Source organism: Callithrix jacchus, chromosome 14, assembly GCF_049354715.1.
Source record: "Callithrix jacchus isolate 240 chromosome 14, calJac240_pri, whole genome shotgun sequence".
Classification (NCBI taxonomy): Eukaryota; Metazoa; Chordata; class Mammalia; order Primates; family Cebidae; genus Callithrix; species Callithrix jacchus.
In genome coordinates, this window is record NC_133515.1 from 86,999,964 (window position 1) to 87,026,776 (window position 26,813).

General features: G+C 37.1%; 1 protein-coding gene across 7 annotated transcripts in view; it reads right to left on the minus strand.

Annotated features, from left to right (window-relative positions):
* The window catches only part of BABAM2 (BRISC and BRCA1 A complex member 2), a 450,382-nt gene that overhangs the window by 287,105 nt on the left and 136,464 nt on the right, over positions 1–26,813 (minus strand). For all 7 annotated transcript variants that reach the window (XM_002757914.6, XM_017964446.4, XM_003734762.5 and 4 more), the window contains one exon: positions 17,296–17,490. In XM_002757914.6, the coding sequence (XP_002757960.4) occupies positions 17,296–17,490 (195 nt within the window). The remainder of the gene's footprint in view (positions 1–17,295; positions 17,491–26,813) is intronic.

Here is a 26,813-nt window from a genome sequence, read left to right on the forward strand (position 1 = left end):
TGAATGCCATTATGTGCAGGCTACTCACAACTCAACACTTGGGAGAATACTTAAGAGCCACTAAGGATCTACAGATAGCTCATCATGGTGGGTGGGAGAAGGTTTGTGAGACCCTATTATAATTCTTGCCTTCTGTTGTATAGTCCAAGATTACCAAAAAGGTGTGGTTTTAGTATTATGTTAAGCTCCTACAGGTCTCTAAAACTAACATATTCTGTTAAGTGTGATTCTTTGGATCAAGACACAGCTGGACCTAAAAGGGTCTGTTTTTAAGTACAGGGGGTCATACTTTGAAAGAGGCAAGTGCAGAGGCAAAAATAATACCACAGAGTTAAATGAGAGTGTGTAAGAGAGACACCTAGCCAAGGGAGAGTTTGGGGCTGTAAAAGGAAAGACAGAAAAGTATTCCCTTAGTGCTGCGTACAGTGCTACAGAAGGACCACTCATCACAGTGGTCATACCTGTAATTCCAGCACTTTGCGAGGCTGAGGCGGGTGAATCACAAGGTCAGGAGTTAGAGACCAGCCTGGCCAATATGGTGAAATCACGTCTCTAATAAAAATACAACAATTAGTCAGGCATGGTGCACATAGGCACACGTGCATAGCACTTTAGACAGTTTTGCAACAGCATGCCTTTATTCCCAGCTACTCAGGAGGCTGAGGCAGAAGAATCGCTTGAACCTGGGAAGCAGAAGTCACAGTAAGCCGAGATTGCACCACTGCACTCCAGCCTAGGTGACATAGTGTGACTCCGTCTCAAAAAAAAATGTTCCCAACAACTGTCCACATTCTTTCTCCTATAAAATCAATTTTTCCCTTGTTTACTCAATCACTCCCATCAGCACGTAAACATTTTTTAAATGTCTCCATTCACTTCGTATCCTTCTTCAGCTCCCATTTCATTTTTGTTTTACTTTAAAAAATAATTCCTTATAAAAAATTAATCTGTATTTCAGATCTACATTTCCTCATTTATTATTTTCTTAAGCCCTCTCCAGTCAGCCCTTCCCCAACACTACTCCACCAAAACAGGTCATCAATGACCACCCCATTGCCAAATTCAATGATCATTTCTTGGTCTTCATCTTAAGTATTCTCCCAGCAGCATTAGGACACCGCTAGTCACTCCTTTCTTTTTTTACTTGGTAAAACATTCTTTACTTGGTTTCTAAAGTCCCAGTTTCTCTACCTCACTGGCCCTCCCTCTGGTCTCCTCAAGCCCTGAACATTGGAATTTGGGGTATGCCTGGGCTTAACTCTAAGATCCCTTTTCTTTATTTCATGCTCAGAGGATCTCATCCAGGCTCATGACTTTAAATAATATATATGCTGATGACTCCCAACTTGTGTATCTCCATCCCAGACCTTTTTTTAAATTCAAATTCCATTTATCGAATTCCTATAAATAAAACAGAATTCCTGATTTTGTGCTCTTCTCTTGATACTTATTCCTCATTTCAGTAAATGGCAATTCCATTCTTTCAGTCACTCAGGCCAAAAACCTAGAATCATTTTTGACTCATATCTTTCCCTCTCACTCCACATTGAAAGTGGCAGCAAATCCTGTTAACTCTCCCTTCAAAATATATCCGGAATCTCCCTTCAAATTATTGATGTTTTGAATCTCCCTTCAAAATATATCCTGAGTCCAACCATTTTTCACCACCTCCATAACCAGCTGAACTGATCTCCTGCCTGGACAAAGGCAATTGCCCCTAACTGTGTCAGCCATTGTTCGTCTGCAGTTATTCTCATGACAACAGGCAGAGTGATTCTTTCAACACATCACTTGGATTCTGATCCTCGTTTGCTCAAAACTATCAAATGGTCAAGATTTAGCTCCTTCACAGAGTAATTTGACAAGGTAACAATTGAGCAAAGATGGAAAGAGGGTAAGAAACAAACTATGTGGCTCTGAAGGACAAACACCCCAGGCAAAAAGAACAAGTATAAAAAGGGTTGATGCAGAAGTATGCCTCCATGTTCAGGAGATGGCAAGAAGGTCAGGATTACAGGAGCAAATAAGCACTAACATGGAACAAAGTCGCCCAGAAACTCTCTCCTCGATGGTATGAGCAATTTCTAACCCCCTGGAGGATGTGCAACAACCATTCATAAAATTAGTGAATATGAAAATGGCTACTATGTCTATGTGGAGCAACTGTTAAGTCATTCCTGGGGGTATTGAGGCAAGCTTTTAAAAAGTACCATGGAATTCAAAGAGTTTGGGGAAGGGAGTTGGAGAGATGCTGATAAACCAAACTCAAGTTATTTCTTCATTTTCAGTGTATAAGTCAAACAACCTACCAATAAACAATAACCATTTCTACCTACTAGTGTAAAATGTCAACCTGTAAGTTAATTTTATATAATTTTTGTTGTTGTTAAGATGGGGTTTCACCATGATGGCCAAGCTGGTCTTGAACTCCTGACCTCAGGTGATCCACCCATCTCGGCCTCCCAAAGTGCTAGGATTACAGGCGTGAGCCACTGCGCCTGGCACATTTTTTTTATTTTATATAATTTTTTTTTTTTAAGGTGGGGCAACCTGTAAGTTAAAATGCAATTTCAAAACTTTTGGTTTGTTAAACTCAGTGGTGTGTGTGTGTGTATATATATGCCTGTTTTTTACATATACATACATATATAAACAACAACAAAAGTGAAATGTAGGATTTTAAAAGTTAAAATAACTCTTGTACATATAAGGTAACAAGAAAGATAATTACATATTTAGCACTTGGACTCATTTGAACTGCTAGTTATTTTAGTCCATGCACTGCATTTTAGCTCTTTTGCCCTATTTTAGTTTTTACAATATATTTTTATTCTACCAGCTATTTTAGACCAACATTCTTTTAAAAACTCTCAGATGATCCCTACTTTATTCCTTCACAAAATGTTGATCCTAGAATTAATATAAACTTTTGTCTATTGACAGCAGGCTGATTTATACAACTAATGTCATACTGAAAGAAATCCTGGTCCCAGGACTAATATAAATTTTTGTTTATCAGCAACAGGCTGATTTACACAACTAAATTCATAAGAAAAGAAATGATACTATGAAGGGAATTTGGGAACCATAAAAAGCACTTATGATTGCCAACTTTCAAGGCTACCATACATTCCTTATTTTGCCATTGGAAGAACAAAGAAAACTCAACACTTGTTTCTGACAGCACTGGAAATGCTGAACACTAAGACTCAAGAATTCAGTTTTCCATTCTGGCACTGATTTTCCTTATGACCTATAAGCTAATTGTCTTCTCTAAAACTGAGTACATGATAAGTTTAAAACAATCTTAATGTAAAATTAAGTTATAAACAGTAAATGAAGAGCAAAACAAGTGAAAAATCCTTGTTCCACCACAGATAACGACTTTCATGCGGTTTTATATTTGAATTTCCAACAGTTATTCAAGCAATTTATGGTCACTGGGTTGTAATGTCAAAGATTGCTTTAACAGCAACCTTTCCTGTAAGCTGAAAATGAGACATTTAGATGCCGCCAAGTGAACAGAATAATTTGATTTTTTTTTTTTGTCAGTCCTTGGTCAAAATCTTCTCTTGGATAGATGCAGAAAATTATCTAACCTATGACTGTTAAAATGTCAGCCTTTCTGCCAACTGCCTTAATGGCAATTTCCCCAGCATTAGCAATAAATATGTGCATCTTTCCTTTTTTCAAGTTATAGTATGTTGGCAAGTAACTTAAACTAACAAGACTCTCAGTTTGGGCAGTTTATTAGGTCTAAGCTTTTCTTCTGGTAATCATAGCTGTGACCATTTTTTTTCTCCTTTTAGAAGTGACAGGTAGACATTTTGTGCAGAATGGAGTCCAAGTGCAGGTTGCTCTGTAAGGGAAAATTTTACTCCCTTTCTTAGAGACACTTCCCTTGTCAACAAACAAGCTTTTATCTCAAATTGACGGCTCTTACCACTTAGATAGCTAAAAGCTAAGAAACACTCAAGAGTGATTATAACTTTAGCTGCGTGACAAACTGGTAAGGCTGATTCTTCAAATGGACTCTGAAAACCAGTAAGCCTAAATCTGGAGATTGTTCCTTAACACATGCATAAATATACACTACATGTGAAAAGGAAAGTCAAAGTTAGTCTAATTAGAATTTTATAATTTACAAAATGTTTTCTAAAATATGTCATTTAACTATCCCCAAAACCCTGTTTGGTAGATACAATTTATTTATATCCATTTTAGAAATGAGAAAACTGAGGCTTAGAACAGTCAAGAAACTTGCCTATTGAGAGAGCGTAACAAAGAGTCACAGAGCTCAATCTCAAGACTCAAGGTGTATTCATCCATTCATGACTATGTATTAAGGGCCTAAAATATGTCAAGTAGTCTGCTAGACATTGCAAACAAGTAAAAGACACAGGACCACCGCCCTTATGGAGCTTACAGTCTAGTAGGTGAGTCAGACATTAATCAAAACAATCACTCCTATAAATTATAACCTGTGTGGAGAAATGGAATCACTTAAACACTGTTAGTGGGAATGAAAGTTAATTCAGGCAGGTGGGAAGCAGTTTGAAGACTTCTCAAAGAACCAAAAAGAACTACCATTTGATCCAGCAATTCTACTACTGGGTACATACCCAAAGGAAAATAAATCGCTCTACCAAAAGGACACCTGCACTTGTATGTTTATTACAGCACTGTTTACAATAGCAAAGACATGGAAACTACCTTGTCTTAAGGGTGCCCATCAATGGTAAATTCGATTTTTTAAATGTGGTACTTATACACCATAGACTACTACACAGAAATAAAAACAGAACAAAACCATGTCCTCTATAGCAAAATGGATATAGCTGGAGATCATTATCCTAAGGAAACTAATGCGGAAACAGAAAACCATATACCACATTTTCACTTTTAAGTGGGAGCTAAACACTGGGTACACACAGACATAACCATGGGAACAACAGACACGGGGGACTCCAAAAGGTGGGAGGAAAGAAAGGGAACAAGAGCCGAAAACCTTCCTATTGAGTACTATATTCACTATTTGGGTGACAGAATCAATAGAAACCAAAACCTCAACATCATACAACATAACCCTGTAGTAAATCTGTACGTGTACTCCCTGAATCTAAAATAAAAAATTAATAAAATAAATCATAACCTGTGATAAACGCTATCAAAGGGCACAGTGCTCTGAGAGCAAATTCCAGGAAGAAATGAACCATCTAGGGTTGGGGGCTCATTACTTTGAGGGAATTTTTTTTAAAGCTAAGTCAAAAGACCACAAGGAAAAGTAAATAACACCAGGCAGGAAAAGTCTAAAGAAGAAAAGCAATGAGAGGGAACTGCATATAAAGCATAATTCTTCCCTGGTCACTTATGATTTTCTCTTTGTTTGGTTGTCAGTATTGTTACCATAATGTTTTGTTTTAGTTTTTCCTTGCATTTATCCCAGCTGGGGTTTGTTGAGCTTCTTCAATCTGTACATTTGTTTTTCACCACATTTGGAAATATATGTGTTATCAATTATTTCCTGCTTTCTTGCTTTCTCTTCCCCTTCTAGGACTCTAGTTTCTTATATAGTAAACATTTTGATGCTATCCCATAATATCAAGACTCTGCTTTCCCTTCTTCCAAGTATCAACGTCCATCCAGTATTTGCTTGCTTTGATCACTCTCTAGTGTTTTCAGACAAATGGCTTTACATTTTGCTCAGAGCTCTGAGCTGTTACTTGTGAAGAGTAAGGAGCTAGTTGGCCATTACAAAAAGTAAAACTTGACAGAAATCTACAAGTATGTTAATATACTATTGATAATACTGTGGAGAAACAACCACTTTCATGCATTGCTGCTGGATTAATAAACCTGTATAAACTTTATAGAAGTCATTTTGACAATAAAATTATGAACACATAATCTTTGATCCAGCAATTCCATTTCTAATGGTTTATCTTACAGACATACCTGAACACATGCAGAGTGACATATATACAAGATTATTACAGTATTGTTTATAATAGTGAAAGATAGAAGCAACCTTAATGTCCAATAATAAAGTTCAGATTTAATAAATTATAATTCAATTGTACACTGTGATAATATACAATTGTATAAGAAACAAGGGAGTTCTATACATGTTTATACAGAAAAAAATCTCTGAGGCAGGGTGCGGTGGCTCAAGCCTGTAATCCCAGCACTTTGGGAGGCAGAGGTGGGTGGATCACGAGGTCAAGAGATCGAGACCGTTCTGGTCAACATGGTGAAACCCCATCTCTACTAAAAATACAAAAAAATTAGCTGAGCATGGTGTCACATGCCTGTAATCCCAGCTACCCAGGAGGCTGAGGCAGGAGAATTGCCTGAACCCAGGAGGCGGAGGTTGCGGTGAGCTGAGATCGCGCCATTGCACTCCAACCTGGGTGAAAAGAGCGAAACTCCGTCTCAAAAAAAAAAAAAAAAAAATCTCTGAGCCAGATTAAGTCAAAAGAAAGGTCCAAGACAGTGTATAATAAACGTTACCATTTGCATAAAAAGGGGGAATATATATTAGTATTTGCTTATATACGCACAAACTAACTAAAAATTTATACTAGAAAAAAAGATACATTCGTGCTTACCTGGATAGGAGGAAAGTGGTACGATTTGGGTGGACAAAGGACAAAGATGGGAGGGAGACTTTTCACTATGTTACTTTACATAGACTGGTTTTTGAACAATATAAATATATTATCCATTCAAAAAAATTTTTTAAGGAATTAAAAAAATAAAACTAAAAGCATATATAATAAAATGTCCACAATTCATGCATTATTCATTCATTCATTGATCAAATATTTACTGAGCACATACTTACTGTGCCAAGTACTAGGCTAGATAAAGTAGATCTTAAGACAAAACAGTCTATGTGTCCTCAAGGAACTTAAAGTCTATTTGGACTAGACTGGCAATTAAACAAAATAGTACGACGTAGTAAGTGTTTTGACAGAGATATTCACAGGACGCTTTGGAAGTAATTCACTTGGGACACTTGGTTTCCAGTGACAGAACTCTAATTCAAACTAAGTTGAATAAATAAAAGAGAATTTATTGAAAGGATATGAGGGATCTCATGAAACCTAAGGGTAAAAACACAGCATGGCCTCAGTTCCAAGGATTCTAATGCCTACAGAATTTTCTCTTAGTCTCTTGTCTCTGCTGTGTCTGTACTTCATTTTCCTTTCTATTTGCCAGCTTCTGATTCTTTTGACTAGATGTTATTAGAAAAAAGGTCCCAGATTTTCATGTTACAGACAAATTACTCATAAAGAAACCAATCTCATTCCCTCAGCACTAACTCCAAATTCCCAGGGAAGAATTCTGTTTGGCGTAGGTGAGCCTCCCTGAACTAATCAACACATTTCCACAGTTCTTTGAAGTAAGTAAGTTAATGGTACCATAATTTCTTGAAAATAACTGAAAAGCTAGGAAACTCTTTTCTGAGGAAGGAAACAGATTGAATCATTCGTACATCTCCAAACAGAAGTTTTTAAACACCTGAAGACTTTTCTTATGGCATACTTGAAATGTAGAATTCTTTGTCTTTTAGTACATGAATAAAAGGTATTAAAACCCAATTCAGCTGGTCCTTTCACAACAATTGTCCATTTCTTTCACGGCGAGAACACTGTGCAAGGAGTGCACACTACATCTAAATGGTCACTAAAGAGATGGGGCAATGCACCCACAATTTCAGAACAAATGAGTGGCCTCACAAAGATAAGTAAGGTGGCACAACTAGAGTCATTCCCCACATGCTGTTCTGAAAGTTAGGCAAAGGAAATGGAAAGGATTTCCTTTGTGTTTCGTATGCTTCCTGAAAATAAAATCTTTTCCACGGGATGCATCCTGCTGCTGAAAGAAACTTGAATTTTCTACTGATGCCTCTACAGTTTAAAACACAATAACAGAGTTCTTTTGAATGTCAGCATGATTTTAAAAGTTATCATTTTCATCTTTAATGTCTTGAGGTATAAAGGAATTTAGGTATGAACATACTACTTTCTATTAATAAGGTTAAAAACCAAATATAATAGCTATCTTGTTTGTAAGCAAGATCTTAAGTATTTCCACTGACCTACAAGTCAAAATTCAGTACAACAAATTCCATTACAAAAGCAATTAAAAAGGGAGCCACTGTCATGGTTCATTTGTTTTAAATAATGTCCAACTCCTAACAGTTCCATGTGGTTAAAAACAAAACTAAACAAATATGGTCAGTTCCTCTGACCACCACACTACACCCTTTTCAAAGGAGCCACCACTTGTTAATCCCCAAGTCAAATGCCAGCAGGATATAACTCCCAAGCAGCAAAAATTAAAGGGGAATCATGGGCGAAGACCCCTATATGCCCTTCTCTATATAGCTGACTGGCATGACCAGAGCACCTACTATATCCTCATGGCCAGTAGGGAAAAGGCCATCCACTTACAGGCTCCCCAGATATTTTGATCTTTTCTTAGCAACTCTGGCCCTCCTCTCCTATCATACTAGACCAGTGCTGTCTGAGGAAAAAAAAAAGCAAAGCACAAAAGTGAGCCATATATATAATTTTAAATTATTTAACATTTTCTAATAGTCACATTTTAAAAGGCAGAAAGAGACAGGTAAAAAGTTAATAATACATCCCAATATATTTAAAATATAACCATTTCCACATGCAATCAACATAAAAATTATTAATGAGATTTTTTTTGACTAATCCTTCAAACTCTGGTGTGTATTTCACATGCGCACACATCTCGGTTCGGACTAGCAACATTTCAAATGCTCAATAGTCACATGTTTAACTAGAAGGTCCTGTATTGGACAGCACAGTTCTAGACATTTTCCCATTAACATTAATCCCCACATTAAGCTAAACACTCCCTGCCACAAATACCTAAAGACCTACATAAGCTACCAAATACTACAAACCTGAAAGATTACTCACAAGCAAACTGATAAATGCCAGCTGGTTAAGGGGAATGACTATGGGACAGCATCTTTTAGCCAATGTCTTTTTCTTTTTCCTTCAAAAACCGTCTAAACCTATTGCATTTACTTCCTCTTCTCCCCCTTTCTTCCTAATACTCTGAAATCTGTTCTCCCATCCTCAGAAGACCATCAAAACTGCTCCTGGTAAGAAAATTTTCACTTTCACTTTGCTTTCTACACTTTATCCACACCTTAGAGGTCATAGCTTCTATTGGTCCATATATGGTAACTTCATGACTAACAGCATTTTTGAGGGGTCATACAGGAACAATCATTGAATTGGCACTTATTGAACACCTGTTATAATAACTTACTTGAAGGATATACCAAAAAGAGCTAATAATAATATTTTGTATTACTTGACTCCATATTTATTTAACTCTCAGTTTCCTACACAAGAGCTGATTTAACCTTTGTGTCAAGGTCCAGACAACAGTGCAGTTTTCTCCAGGAAAGTGACACATGGAAAACCTATAGTCACACAGAAAGAACTGGTGGCAGAATGAAAACCCAAAGCTCCTGCCCCCTAGATCACTCTCCCTCTCCAACATATCTTCAAATGGCCTCTGCGTAGAGGAGCTCACACTCAAACACTGCTCAGATACTTTCCCTTTACACATAATATTTCAGCACGATGACATGATGGAAGCTTAAGACATTAATTCAGGGGAGGAGATACCATAAAATGGCTCCTTTCCTTTCTGTACAATATTTTTAATTGTTGCCAGAGCTTAATGGATAAGCCAAAGATTTTTAAAATCTTACTAGGATTTGGGTCAAATATAAGCAAAAAAGTTAACTGTCTCACATCCCATTATAAAGCATAAATGATTATTAAGGAAAAAATATGCTTTAAAAACTGCTTTATCTCACAGATCATCCATTGATGATATTTATGTATAAACTATGTAGTTTTGGAATATCTCAAAACTTACATTTCATATCTCAAAAAATAACACTTTAATCAAAATGTTAGGTACAATAAGCCAACTTTAAGTTCTGGGAATCAAAACAAGGCAAAATAAAATCCACAAATTTGCTTATTGTGCTTTGTTGCAATTAATAAACACTGTGTTTGAATATCTGTCCTCTCCAAAACTCATGCTGAAATTTAACCCACAATGTGGCAGTATTGAGAGGTGGGGCCTTTCACGGGTTAATGGGTTAATGGATTCATGAGTTATCATAGGTGGGGACCTAGTGGCTCTACAAGAAGAGAAAGAGACCTGAGTGAGCATGTTAGCATGCTTAACTCTCTTGTTATGTGATGCCCTGCACCAGCTCAGGACTTTGCACAGAGTCCCCAACAGCAAGAAGGCTCTCACCAGATGCAGCCTCTCAACCTAGGACTTCTCAACTTCCATAACTATAAGGAATAAATTCCTTTTCTTTATAAGTTATTCGTTTCAGGTATTCTGTTGTGAGCAACAGAAAATGGACACACCGGTTCTTCTGATACACACATCCATGACAAAAATATTAACAAGGCAAAATAAAATAGAGATAATAAATAATAATAATAATAAAATAGAGGCCATGTAAAATGAGACCTTAGGATTTACCCATTGAGAAAGTGTAGGCTGTATCATTGTTTTGATATGTCATATCAAAACAGGATATATGCTTTTAATAGTTCTTACATTATGGGAATTCATCACTTTAAAATTATGATCTTAAAAATAGCTCTGCTCAAATGGGTAGCAGTAGAGATCTTTGTGGTAATGGAATATCTGCATCTTGATTTCAATGGTGGTTACAGGAAATTACGTGTGTGATGAAATGGCACAGAACTATACACATACATTTTACCAGTGTCAATTTCCTGGTTTCTTTATTATAGTTACAGAAAATGCAACAACTAGGGGAAACTGAGTGAAAGATATTCAGGATCTCTACTTTGCAATTTCCTATAAATCTATAATTATTTCAAAATAAAATGTTGGACAAAATATAAAATAATACATTTTTAAAAAACGACTCCAAGCATGGGCAGGCACATAGTGTTCTTCATTCTTAACACATAAGCTTATATTCCAATATGCATCTGTTTTCACCTGTTTAAAAAAAAAACAGGTGTTTCCTAAACATTATAGTTTTATAATTATTATTACTATTTCTTAAACATTATAAAACCAGCATAGACAATGAATAAAATACCTAAAAATCATTAAAAGAGATGAGCAAAGCAATAAGGAGAAATGACTTGATAAAAAGAGAAAGGTCAAAAATTAAACAATGAAGAGTGGGTATTTTTTGTTAATGTGTACTTTCAAAAGTGTGCTTCCTAAACTCTAAGTGGAGGTTCAGGGGGCAGGGAGAAGAGTGTCTGCACAGGGTGGGAGAATGTATATTTCAAATTCGCAGGCTTGTCAGAAGACTGATAGCAGATCAGAGCGCTTTTCCTCTTCTACATGGTAACATTTTCCTCATGCCAACTGGTAGTAAAAGGAAGAAGTATATCAGGTTTTTCAACGCTTCATACTTTTAGAGCAGAAATGTTTTTAAGAATATAAATATATGTGGCAGAAAGAAAAATTCAGTGATGACAAGAGTAAAGACCATCCTCTCTAATACACAGAACTGCGTAATGCAAAGGAATTAAATAATCATTCCCAGTCTTAGATTCTTCAGAGCAAACGTTTATCAGATGGACTACTTGGAACAGAAGAAACTAAAATACCTGAATTTCCATTCAGATCAGAAGGAACCTACTGATTCTTGTAATGTTTCATTTAGAGAATATACTATGTTCATGATTTAATTAATAAATATTCATTTATTTCATATAAAAGTGTCCTCATGTTTCAAAATGCCACTAAGACATAATAGATGTGTTTTACTGATCACAGCCAATTGAATATGTGCTTACAATTCTTGTTCCCCATGTAAGTCATGCCCCTAAGTTTTCCCCAGTCATACACCCCACTAAGCGTCTCTCCTGACAGAGCCATCTATGTCCGCCTTCCTTCAGGGTCTAGGTCAGCAGTTGACCAGTAAAGGCTTTCCTTGGTCACTCTCTTCCTCAGTCACTGGCTCTACTGCTGAATGCTCACACAGCTGCAAATTCCATTTGAGTTGTAATCTATACAGTATTGTTCAAATTCATTTTACAGATATAGATTGAACCATCTTAACTGGATTTTAACAGCCTCAGGAGCCAAAGCCATATCTGATCTACTTTTATCTTTAAACTCAAAACCTAGCATAGTAGACTTTCCATAAAAGCTACTAGTCCCATAGTGGCTTGGCCCTACTAAAGCATATCATGTTAGTGTGGTGCAGCATTCCAGCACATAAAAATAATTATTAATGCTGATTCTGTTATCTCTCATAATATCTATCTTTTTAAGCTCTGGGCTAGCAGAAAAAAGAAACACTTACTTTGTATGGCTTTATTCAAGCCCCTAACAAAACCCTTAACAAGACAGGGTCAAAGGAAAAGCCCTGTGACATTCCACAAAACACCTGAGGCTGACAAGAGTTATACCCAAACTTTTAGGTGGAACGGTTCCACAGATCCCAACAACTAAGAAAAGAGCAAAAGTCAGTGGAATCCTAAGAAAGAATAACCAAGTGCTTCACTGAAAATGAAAATATCATCTAAGTCTATGATATTTACTTACCTTAAAGAAGTCAAGTAAGTTTGTCATGACAGTTTTCCATTTACCCAACTATTTTTCCAATTGTCTACTGCAGCATTCTTATTTTAATTTTTGCAAATCATCTACTTAAAGATCTGAGCTTAATTTCTTAAAAAATCTCCAGGATATTTTTACTTCTAACAGTCTTCTACGATTTTTCTGCTTCTCTAAAAGATAATGTCCCAGAGAGCCTATCTGCAAGTTTCTTCAGTATCCTGAAATGGTTTCCTTTAGAGCCTTCTGGCATGCAGCCTTGCCGCCACCTTGATTTTCGCCCAGGGAGACCCATTTCAGACTTCTGCCCTTCAGAACTATGACATAATAAATGTGTTGCCTTAAGCCAACCAAATTAGTGGTAATTTTTACAGCAGCAGTAGGAAACTAATATAGTCCCTGATCCAAAAAAATCTTGGCTCAAAATCAAGCTCCTTTCTTTCTGTCAGGGTCCAGTATTTATCTCCAGATTCTTGATTTAGATTTTGATTCCACTAGCAGGCTGTGGAATCCTTTAACATATTCCTGAACCCTCATGCCAAGCTCTAATTTGTTCATCCCTCAAGACTCACTTTTATACCCTGTTTCTTGACCTGCTCCCTGGTTTCAACTCATATTTTTACTTCTATAGTCTCAGGTGCCATTTCTACTAGGCCTTCCCTAGGCCTGGTCTACTGTAAGCTTAACCTCAGTCTACTTTGCCTTGTTATAGGATTCTGTTTCTTTACTTGAACTGAATCTATAACCATTGCCCCAATGTTTAAAAACTTCTTAATATCCAATCAAAATAAACTGGGATAAGTATAGCAGTAGTAGGTTTTGTAAGTAAAGAAAGGAATATCAGTAACATTAAACAGAAAGTTTAAAAAATACTATAAATACAAACTATCTGCCTGAAATGAATTTAAACTTCTACACCTAGATGAACTACAGCTCAATTATTAGCTGGGCCACTGAACATTTTGAAAATTATTAGGTAACCAAGGGTGCCATAAAACTGGATTCTATTCAAATTCAGCCTTAATATTAAAAAGAGGGAATAAGGCAGAAAAGCAAATCCTAAAAACTGAAGACTGGTTAGTTTGACAGCTATTCCTGTTTTCAGATGAGCTTGTCAGCACTAAAGACAACACAGGTTCACCAAGAAGTCATGCCAATTAACATCCATTTATGTAAGGGTAATTAAGTTGATTATTGAATAAGAAAAATGCTGGGGATAGAGGATAAACCAAGTTCAACAAAGTTTTCCTTACTAACCATATAAACAGATTAACATTTCAAAATAATCAATAGTTAAAGCCTTGAACCATGCATTGTTGGCAGGAATGTAAAATAGTGCAGTCATTAAGGAAAGCAGTAGGGAAATTCCCCAAAAAATTTAAAATAGAATTACTATATAATCTAGAAATCCTTCTTGTAGGTGTATATCCCAAAGAGCTCAAAGCAGAATCTCAAAGAGATATCTGCACACCAGTGTAGCATTATTCACAATAGCCAAGAAGTAGAAACAACCCAAATGTCCACTGATAGATGAATGGATAAGTAAAATATGGTAAATACACCCAATTGAATACTATGCAGCCTTAAAAAGGAAGGAAATCCTATCACACGCTACAACGCTGATGAACTTCAGACATCATGCTAAGTGAAATAAGCAGTCACACACACACAAAGAAACAAATACTATACGATTCTCATACAGGTGTCTAAAGGAAGTATCTAAAGGAGTCAAAATCATAGAAACAGAAAATAATAAAGTGATTGCCAAGAGCTGGGGGCGGGGAGGAATTAGTGTTTAATGGATTAGTTTGCAAGATGAAAAAGTTCTAGAGATCTGTTGCACAACAATGTGAATATAGTTAACACTACTGAAGTGCACACTTAAAAATAGTAAAGATGGTAAATTGAGTGTTATGTCTTTTACTGCAATATAAATTTAAGACTTTACAAAACGAAAAAAACCTTCAACTGAACAAACAACATGATTTGTAATAAGAAAAATTTTAGTCATGCTGATTCAAAGGTATTAATCACATGTAAAACCTTGAAATCATAACCTTTAAAAAAAAAAAGTCAAAGAGGCCAGTGGCTCACATCTGTAATCTCAGCACTTTGGGAGGCCGAGGTTGGGTGGATCAAAAGTTCAAGACCAGCCTGACCAATATGGTGAAACCCCGTCTCTACTAAAAATACACAAATTAGCCAGACATGGTGGTATGCACTTGTAGCTCCAGCTATTCAGGAGGCTGAGACAGGAGAATTGGTTGAACCCATGAGGCGGAGGTTGCAGTGGGCCAAGATTGTGCCACTTCACTCTAGCCTGGGCAACAGAGCCAGACTCTGTCTCAAAAAAAGAAAAAGAAAACGCTGAAGAATAAAAGGGAGCATGTATTTAGCCGAAAAAAGACAGTGAAACCTAAAGGAATTAGCAGAGATGAGCACCTAAACTTATTCGTGCTTAATGCAAGTTTATTCATTCATTCATTCGACAAACGTTTATGGAACAGCAATGAGGTGGGAAACACTGCTCCAGGTGTTTGTGATTTGCCAGTGAACAGAACAAAGATCCCCACCCTCATGAGATTTTATATTCCAATGTGGACAGACACACAATTAACATAATAAATAAGTGTGGTAGGCTCCCTCTAAGTGGCTCCCAATGGTCCCCAGTATTCACATTTATATGTAATTCCATGTCTGTCTGTCTGTGTGTGTGTGCGTGTGTGTGTGTGTGCATGTGTGTGTGTGTGTGTAGGGGTGTGTGTAGGTGTGTTGGGAAGGTGTAATACTGGACCTAACAAATAGAATACAGCAAAAGTGATGGCCTGTCACTTTCAAGATTTGGTTATAAAAGACTGTGACTTCTATCTTGCTCACACACTCCCTCTTGCTCTCACCTACTTGCTTGCTCCAAATCTTGTGCACTACCCTGTAGAGAGGCTAGGAGCTGAAGGCGGCCTCCGGACAACAGCCAGCACTGGAACTGAGGCCCTCAGTTCCACAGTCCATGAAGAATGGAATTATGCCAACAACCACATGCATGCATTTATAATGACTCCATCTCCAGTTGAGCCCTGAGATGACCAGAGCCCTTGACAACACTTCAAGCACAGCATGTAAGGCAAAGGGCTTACCCAGATTGCCGCCAAAAAACTATGATAATAAATATTACTGTTAGAAGAAAGTTTTGGAATGATTATTTTACATAGCAACATATAATTAATACATTAATTAATTATATGGCGTGCTAAAAGGAGATGAAAAAAACCATGTGGAGCAAAGTAAAGAATACAGGAGAGGGTACAGGTGCAAGTCACAATGTTTAAAGGGGGTATTAACAATACTTACACATGAATGCTTACAGCAGCATTATTCATAAAAGTCAAAAGGTGGAAACAACCCACGTGGCCATTCATTGGTAAATGGATAAACAAAATGTCAAACATCTATTCAATGGAATATTATTCAGCCATAAAGAGAAATGAAGTAGTGATACATGCTACAACATGGATGAACCTCAAACACAGGCTAAGTGAAAGAAGTCAGTCACAAACAACCACATACTGTAGTATGATTCCATCATAAAAAATGTTCAGAAAAAAACATTTATAGAAATAGAAAGTAGTTTAGTGATTGACTAAGGCTGGAGGTGGGAACAAGATTAACTGTAAGTGGACATGAGGGATCTGACGGGGGTGATGGAACCATTCTAAAACTGGATAATGATGGTGGTTGCTCAAATCAGCAAATTTTTTTAAAAATCATTAACTGTACACTTGAAACAGGTGAATTTATGATATGTAAATTATACCTCAAAACAGCTGCTGGGGGTGTTAACAGGGCATCATTGAGAACATAACATTAGAAGTTTGAAGGAAGAAGAGTATTAGCCACGTGCATATCTGAGGGAAACATGCCTGACCACAGAGAGCCTATGCAAAGACCCTTGGGCAGGAGAATACCTGGTGTGCCTGCAGCACAGTGGGGCACCAGTGTGGTTGGAGCTGAATTTAAAAGAGGAAGGTAGGAGATGAACAGAAGGAATTAATGATGGATGGAAGATGGTGGTGATGGGAATTACAGCTTTTTATACCACTGGAAGGACTTTAGCTTTTACCATGGGAGAAAAAAGAGAAGTACAAAAGGTTCTGGGAAGAGGAGTGGTAATATTTGACTTCAATTTTTAAAGGATCATGTAATTATAAATTACAAAAAGAAAATATAAAAGGCACCATGTAAACTAGCTGCTTCCAGACTGACTGACCTCTCTTACCTGACCAGGATATTAAAGAAGTCTTCCATTCAAAGGAAGGGGAAACTTGTTAGTGTCTCAAAATGTGACCTGCAAGCCATATACATCAGAACGACATGGAGGTTGGGACCAGGTACAGGCCCTCAGGCTCCACCTCTGATTGCTAAATATCTGGGGCTGAGGATGAAACTCTGAATCTTATAAACTTCCCAGATAATATCTTTAAGAAACACAATGAACTAGACAAGCATTAAGGTCTCTTTAAACTCTAAATTATGAGAAACATATAGGCTGCCTAGACCACATTTATCTGAAGAAATGACTAGGATTTACAAATGGACATCTGAATTGATTATTTTATTATAGATGAAGTCATCTTTTTTCCCATTCTCAAAGCTCCTTACCCAGTTGTTTTTTTTCCCAGCATAAATTTCCATGTTCTCTCCATATTGTGGCTCTTCCAGTAATGTCTGGTATTCAAACATGAGGCGGGAGCTCTCCCGAAGGCGGCTACATTGGAACTGGTGATACTGTTGCACAAGTTCCTTCACCACAAGTAAGAGACATTCAGGATTTGAAGGATTCCAGGAGGCAAGATTCTGTAGAAGTCAAAACAAATAAAAGACCAGTCAAAAATGATATTTCATATAAATCTAGTATCACATTCACACATTGATGTAGAGGAGAAGAGTAATAGAAATAAATCTAAGAGAAACAGACTACTTCTAGTTAGCCATAAACCCAGAGAGGAAGTTAGAGAAATCTTTTGATATTGGCAATTTCTCCTGCCTTCTAAAAAATCCTTGCAGAAAAATCGAGGAGGAATTCCATCATGAATAGGCAGAAACAGTGAAGTGTAAAACCGGGTAGTAACAAAACAAGAAACTTAAATATCCTAGAAGACCATAATTTTAGCCCTGGAAGACTTAATTTGTTTCTTATTCTTTTATAATTTTAATTTTTTTCTATCTCTACCTAAATTCAGCATTATATGCTAAAGTAATTCAACTCAGATCCACAGACCATCTGTATCTGTAATACCAGATATAAATAAACGCTCTGTAAACACCAGAGCCTCACAGAAATATAAGCACAATGGTGACAGGCCTGAAAAAGATAGGAATAAAATAGAGACAAGGGAAAATGTCTTCCAAATGCGTAAATCTGAGTAACCATAGTTCATCCATCAGTCACTCTTCCAAGTAAAAAAGGATAAGGAAAAAGCAGCTAGTTCAGCTTGGAACTCAATCACCTCATGATTTTCCTTGAGACAACGTATTTTGGTATGCAGTAGCCCTCCATGTGTACTTCTCATTGTGCCACACAGAATATTGAAAGCATGTGTACTCAAGGGTTATGACTTTATAAAATTCATAGTTTTTATTACTTAATCAAAAACATTCTTAAGTGAACTGTTGTTTTTTTAACTGAGTATGTGTGACAACAGAGAATAAGATAACTATGAGTACAGCTTGATGTCTGCTGTGGTGAATGCCAAGTCATCAGTTTTGCCCACCACTGCTTCTGCAAAGTAAATGCAAACATTAACACTGTAAAAAAGAAGTAATAATATCATAATATGATTATGAACACAGTTCTGACTTTGCTGACCCCTGAAATGGTCTCAAGGATCCCAAGAGGTCTGTAGACTACACTCCGAGAACCATCAGCACGACTTTATATTGTCTTAAGGGCAAACCAGGCATCATTTCTATCAAAAGAAAACAAAGAAAAAGTGGCTGGGCACAGTAGGTCACACCTGTAATCCCAGCACTCTGGGAGGCCGAGGCAGGTGGATTGCCAGAGCTCAGGAGTTTGCAACCAGCCTAGGCAACACAGTAAAATCCCATCTCTACTAAAAGAAAAACAAAAAAATAGCCAGGTGTGGCAGCATATGCCTGTAGTCCCAGCTATCTGGGAGGCTGAGGCAAGAGAATTGCTTGAAACCGGGAAGCAGAGGTTGTAGTGAGCCAAGATCGAGCCACTGCACTCCAGCCTGGGCGACAGAGCAAGATTCCATCTCAAAAGCAAAACAAAACAAACAAACAAACAAAAAACAAAGAAAAAGTAAAGGAATGCATTTTTGTTTTTTTTGAGATGGAGTTTCTCGCTCTTGTTACCCAGGCTGGAGTGCAATGGCGCGATCTCAGCTCACCGCAACCTCCGCCCCCTGGGTTCAGGCAATTCACCTGCCTCAGCTTCCTGAGTAGCTGGGATTACAGGCACGCGACACCATGCCCAGCTAATTTTTTGAATCTTTATAGAGATGGGGTTTCACCATGTTGACCAGGATGGTCTCGATCTCTTGACCTCGTGATCCACCTGCCTCGGCCTCCCAAAGTGCTGGGATTACAGGCTTGAGCCACACAGCGCTCAGTCCTAGGAATGCATATTTTTAAAGAAATTACTTTGCTCGACTGAGTGGGTTGATTTATAGGAACGAAATGTCAATGGGGAAATCAGTAAGTGTTCTTTCATTTATGGGAAAAGTAAGTCTTAGGATGTTCCAATAAAGACAATGAACAGAAGAAAAGGTAAGAGCTTCAGCATTATACAGTGAATAAGAGGGGTATCTTGATATAAAAGTGATTTGATAAGTACAAAGTTTTCACTGGCAAATCTGCTGACCTCAATAGCTGGAAACCCCTGCATAGCTGTTGAAGACTAAATTCAAAGTATCAACAGGATATAACAACATTGTACAAAACTTAAAATAATCTTATCATAGCTTGCTATGCATTTCCTTCAGAGAGCATTGCTAAACACTTATAAGCAAGAATAATACACAATATTCCATTTCTTGGTCAAGTATTCCTTACTAGTCCTTGCTCCCTACTAGAGCAAAAAGAAAAAGCTTTAGTTGTCATGATTTATATTTTTAAAATTCTGTCATTTATCCTTAGCTGTTTGGTAAGTTACAAGCCTATATCCAAACAATTTTTTTAAAATTATGAAAACACGTAAGTTGGCAACATACCTTACCAACTTGAATTCATTTCAAGTGATTCAAACTAATTGTTGAAGACATACCAACCAGTCTCCTTCTACTAAAATATAATTTCCTTTTTGATCTCCTTGCCATTAAAGGCATACTCACTGGAAAACACTCCCATCAAGGATAGTTTAGCTATACTAAGCAGGATAAAAAATCCCCATCAAGCTACCATTGACTTTCTTCAAAGAACTGGAAAAAACCACCATGAACTTTATATGGAACCAAAAGAGAGCCCACATAGCCAAGTCAATTCTAAGCAAAAAGAACACAGCGGGGGGCATCGCACTACCGGATTTCAAACCATACTACAAGGCTACAGTAATCAAAACAGCATGGTACTGGTACCAAAACAGAGATATAGACCAATGGAACAGAACAGAGGCATTGGAGGCAACACAACATATCTACAACCATACAATCTTTGATAAACCTGACAAAAACAAGCAATGAGGAAAGGATTCCCTGTTTAATAAATGGTGTTGGGAAAACTGGCTAGCCATGTGCAGAAAGCAGAAACTGGACCCCCTCCTGACACCTTACACTAAAATTAACTCCAGATGGATTAAAGACTTAAACATAAGACCTGGCACCATAAAAACCCTAGAAAGAAATCTAGGCAAAACCATCCAGGACATAGGAGTAGGCAAGGATTTCACGAACAAAACACCAAAAGCATTGGCAACAAAAGCCAAAATAGACAAATGGGACCTAATGAAACTCCACAGCTTCTGCACGGCAAAAAAAACAATCACTAGAGTGAATCAGCAACCAACAGAATGGGAAAAAACTTTTGCAGTTTACCCATCTGACAAAGGGCTGATATCCAGAATTTACAAAGAACTCAAATGGATTTACAGGAAAAAAACAAACAAGCCCATTCAAAAATGGGCAGAGGATATGAACAGACACTTTACAAAAGAAGACATATATGAGGCCAACAATCATATGAAAAAATGCTCATCGTCACTGGTCATCAGAGAGATGCAAATCAAAACCACATTGAGATACCATCTCAATGTGGCGATCATTAAAAAATCTGGAGACAACAGATGCTGGAGAGGATGTGGAGAAAAAGGAACACTTTTACACTGTTGGTGGGAGTGTAAATTAGTTCAACCATTGTGGAAGACAGTGTGGCGATTCCTCAAGGCCTTAGAAATAGAAATTCCATTTGACCCAGCAATCCCATTACTGGGTATATATCCAAAGGACTATAAATCGTTCTACTATAAGGACACATGCACACGAATGTTCATTGCAGAACTGTTTACAATAGCAAAGACCTGGAATCAACCCAAATGCCCATTGATGATAGACTGGATTGGGAAAATGTGGCACATATACACCATGGAATATTATGCAGCAATCAGAAATGATGAGTTCGTGTCATTTGTAGGGACATGGATGAATCTGGAGAACATCATTCTCAGCAAACTGACACAAGAACAGAAAATGAAATACCACATATTCTCACTCATAGGCGGGTGATGAAAAATGAGAACACATGGACACAGGGAGGGGAGTACTAAACACTGGGGTCTATTGCGGGGAAAAGGGGAGGGCCAGCCGGGGGGGTGGAGCTGGGGAGGGATAGCCTGGGGAGAAATGCCAAATGTGGGTGAAGGGGAGAAAGGAAGCAAAACACACTGCCATGTGTGTACCTATGCAACTGTCTTGCATGTTCTACACATGTACCCCAAAACCTAAAATGCAATAAAAAATAAAAAAAAATCCTCTAGTATTGCTAGATGACCACTTTTAATTGTTAGGTAATTTGTGGTTTGGACCACTTTGCCTAGAAGGGGAGAAAACAGAAGATACATAAAGTTTCAGTTGCTACCTAAGAATAGGGCATATTTTTTTTTTATTGCATTTTAGGTTTTGGGGTACATGTGCAGAGCATGCAATACAGTTGCATAGGTACACACATGGCAGTGTGTTTTGTTTGGTTTCTCCCCTTCACCCACATTTGGTATTTCTCCCCTGGCAATCCCTCTCCACCTCCCCCTCCCACTGGCCCTCCCCTTTCCCCCCTATAGACCCCAGAGTTTAGTACTCCCCTCTCTGTGTCCATGTGTTCTCATTTTTCATCACCCGCCTAATAGGGCATATTTTAAAAGCAGGTAGCTTTTACAAGGCTTCGGAGCTTTCCATTCTCGAGTAGGAGATAGAGAAAAATGTCCAAAGCTCCTTCAAGGAAAGACAAGGAGGAGGCATAAATTAGCAGGTATCTATGAAAAATAGAAAAATAAGTGTTTCTCTCTCTACTCACAAAGTTCTTCCTCTACTTCTTTTTAATAATGCTTGAAGGAAGAAATCTGAAATCAGGACAGCCACAAAGAGTAGCCACAGGGCACATCACATATTAACAGAGAAAAGAATACCAAGAGGATTCCAAAAATGAGAAATGAAAAATGAATTCAGAGAAAGTGATAAAACATAGTCAAAGAAAATAAACAAAAGGAAAAGAAAATTCACTACTATTTTATAATAGAAACTTCATGGATTCTTACTAAAACACCTATGAAACAGTTGAGGGAAGGTATCATGCCAATTCTTTTTAAAGGCTAGTTAACTAGAGAGATTAAATAACTGCTCACATTCAAGTGTAGACAATTGAGACTCTGTAGAATGTAAATTTTCCAACTCTTCCTCCAGTCAGTTAACTAAAGTATCAATTTTAAATCAACAAACTGGCACTTACCTCTTTGACAATGAGGGAACTCATACATAGTGGTAATTTTCAATTCTTTACTTTGGCTACCCTGACTAGGCTGCCTGACAGGAGAAGTGCTCCCAGGTCATGTGACCCTTCACCTTCCCACATTGCACTCTCCAAATACATTCCACCACATACCTATGGCCTCCCAAATCAATGGCCCCAAAGACTTGAATAAGCCCAACCAATCCTCAGAGCTCCTCCTTATCAGAGCTTCCTTCTTCAGAAAGACAGTGAGGAATAGTAGTTTCAAGGCCTAGCTCACCCTCAATTCAGGTCCCACTTACTAAAAACCATAGTTTTTCGGCCACAGTGCCGCAAACTCAGACATGCACGAGGAGACAATAAATGGGAAAACAATGTAGTTGGTTCATGTCTTTGGGGAGATAAAAGAGGAAAATAAGCAAATGAAGAAATGAGGCCATCTCTGCTTAATAAGGAAAGGTAAAAATCTTTTTTCCAGGGAAAAAAATTCTTTAATAAAATTAATCTTATGATAAAAATGCTCAACTAGTAAAAGAATAAGGTACAGGAATACATTAGAAATATAGCAAGAAAATTATCTAAAACTTCTTACTACAAAATTTTGCCCAACTCTAGCATATCGATAAAATAAAAGGAAATTAAAAGAGACTGACAATATATGAAAAGTATGCAACCCCATTAGTAAAGAAGTATAATTTTCCTCATTTCTCCTTTTTAACAAACTAATTTTTCATTGAAAAAGTAATATATGCACATAGTAAAACAAATTTTTAAAATAGTATAAAAGAATGTAAAAAACAATACTAAGTCTCCTTCCAACCTATATTATTAGATCCTCTCTCTAGAGAAGACTACTTTCACCCACACAGGGTCTGCATATGACACCAATGTCTGACTCTTCCTAGGTTCCTCCACATGACCCATGGCTCTGCCTGCTCTATGCTGCTTCTCCTACTTTTTGAAGCTCCAAAAATGTTCCCATGGTTCATGCTTCCCTTGGATCAGTGTCTTACTTTGAACTTATTATCCTTATAGTGCTTCAACTCCACAAATTGTTTCTGGCTCCCATGGGACCCTGTGATTTGGCCTGTCCTTCACCCAACATTTCCCACAAGAGAAGAAAGTTGGGCAAAAATTATGAGAAACAATGTTTATATCTTAAATTAGCCAAGCTCTTTTTTTCAGCAAACAGCTAATACTGAAGATATAATTTAATGGACCTTTTTACATACAGAATTGTAAACTGATACAAGTAGTTTAATTATATCTGCGGGGTGTGTGTGTTTATGTGTGTATGTGACACAAAGAGAGAGAGAAAGAGACAGAGAGACAAAGACAGAGAAAAAGTCATAGAAATGTTTATTCTCAATGCTCCTACAAATCTCCTTTCTAGGAATCTAGCTAATCTGCAAATAACTAAAAATAAGGGAGGGGAGGAACTCTATAGACAGAAATACAGAGTCATTTGTAATATCATGAAACTGCAATGTATATACCTGATAATAAGAATTGTTTTAAAAACTGTTAAAGTAACCCAAATGAGTGATCTGCAACTATGTTTCTATACTATTACACCATGTTTATAAAGAATTATGTATATACATATTATAATGGTACAGAAAATACTTTTGTTAAAATATTAAAGGAGAAGAGATATAAATCTGCATATACATTATAATTATAACTTGGTTATGCCCATCCCCTCCCAACCTTCCACAGCAAAAGCTATCTATACATGGAAAACATATTGGGGGAATATTAATAACTGATATCCATAGTTGGAAGCTATTTAAAAGTTTTTTCTTCTTCCTATTTTTCCATATTTTCCAAATTTTCTGAGTATATCTACACGTATATGTACGTATGTATACATAAGACATGCACATACTTTCATAGTGAAAATGTCTTTTAAGAAAACATAATAGCATACTTCACATATTTTATTTCATACTTCACATATTTCATTTCAAACTGTTTTTCAATCTCAAAGTTTAAGAAATTCCACTTGTCATTTACACATTTTATGAGGTCAGACTCCAATCGTCTCTTCTACACAACTAAAAAAGTTAGCCAGTGCCATAACCTTCAGGAAAATAAATCTTGTATCATTTAGTCCTAAATATGTATGCCTCAAGTAACTTTGAATTTACTATTTCTTAAATTCTGAGCCTCAAAGAACATTTCCAGAAAGCTAATGCGACATGCTAAAGTGTAGTGGTCACAGCTGAAGCAGTTTATTATGCTTCCCTTTACCAAAACTCTTTTGTGTTGCATTCATCTAAATGGGAAGTCTTACTAAGCAAAAAGAACAAATCTGGAGGCATCACATTACCTGACTTCAAACTATATTATAAGGCCATAGTCACCATAGCATGTTACAGGCATAAAAATAGGCACATAGACCAATGGAACAGAATAGAGAACCCAGAAATAAAGCCAAATATGGAAAAATAGGAAGAAGAAAAAAACTTTTAAATAGCTTCCAACTGATCTTCAATATAGCAAACAAAAACAAAGTGGGAAAAGGACACCCTATTCAACACATGGTGCTGAGATAATGGCCACACGTAGAAGAATGAAACTGGATCCTCATCTCTTACCTTATACAAACATCAACTCAAGAAGGATATAAGACTTAAATCTAAGACCTAAAACTATAAAGATTCTAGAAGATAACATAAGAAAACCCCTTCTAGACATTGGCTTAGCAAACACTCCATGACCAAGAATCCGAAAGCAAATGCAACAAAATCAAAGATAAATAGATTGGACTTAATTAAATTAAAAAGCTTCTGCACAGCAAAAGGAACTGTTACAGAGTAAACAGACACCCCACAGAGAGTGAGAAAATCTTCACAATCTATACATCTGACAAAGAACTAATATCCAGAATCTACAAAGAACTCAAACAAATCAGCAAGAAAAAAAACAATCTCATTAAAAAGTGAGACACATATACACATATGTTTACTGCAGCACTATTTATAATAGCAAAGACTTGGAACCAATCCAAATGCCCATCAATGATAGACTGGGCAAAGAAAATGTGGCACACATACACTGTGGAATACTATGCAATCATAAAAAAGAATGAGTTCATCTCCTTTGTAGGGATACGGGTAAATCTGGAAGCCATCATTCTCAGCAAAGTAACACAGGAACAGAAAACCAAACACCGCATGTTCTCACTCATAAGTGGAAGTTGAACAATGAGAACATATGGACATAGAGAGGGGAGCATCACACACTGGGGCCTGTTGCGGAGTGAGGAGAAGGGTGGGAGACCATTAGGACAAATACTTAATGTGTGCAGGGCTTAAAACCTAGATAATAGATTGACAGGTGCAGCAAACCACCCTAGTACATGTATACCTATGTAGCAAGCCTGCATATCCTGCGTATATATCCCAGAACTTAAAGTAAACTTTTTTTAAAAGTAGACTAAGGACATAAATAGACAATTCTCAAAAGAAGATATACAAATGGCCAAGAAACATATGGAAAAATGCTAACATCACTAATTACCAAGGAAATGAAAATCAAAACCACAATGCGATACCACCTCACTCCTGTAAGAATGACCAAAATAAAAAAAAAACAGATATTGGTGTGGATATGATGAAAAGGGAAAACTTTTACACTGTTGGTAGGAATACAAACTAGTATAACCACTACGGAAAATAGTGCGGAGATTCCTTAAAGAACTAAAGGTAGATCTACCTTTTGATCCAGCAACTCCTCTACTAGGTATCCACCCAGAGGAAAAGAAGTCATTATATGAAAAAGATACCTGCACATGCATGTTTACAGTAGAACAATTTGCAATTGCAAAAATCTGCAACCAGCCCAAATATCTGTTAATCAAGTGAATAAAGAAAATGTGCCATATATATATATACACACACACCCCATGGACTACTACTCAGCCATAAAAAGTAACAAAATAATGGCATTCACAGCAACCTGGATGGAATTGAAGACTATTATTCTAAGTGAAGTAACTCAGGAATAAAAAAGCAAATATCATATGTTCTCACTCATATGTGGAAGCTAAGCTATGAGGACACAAAAGTGCAAGAAGAGAACACAGAGGCATAAGAATGATAAACTGGACTTTGGGGACTCAAGAAAGAGTAGGAGTAGCAAGAAATAAAAGACTACACATTAGGTACCACGTACACTGCTCAAATGATGGGTGGACCAAAATCTCAGATATTACTACT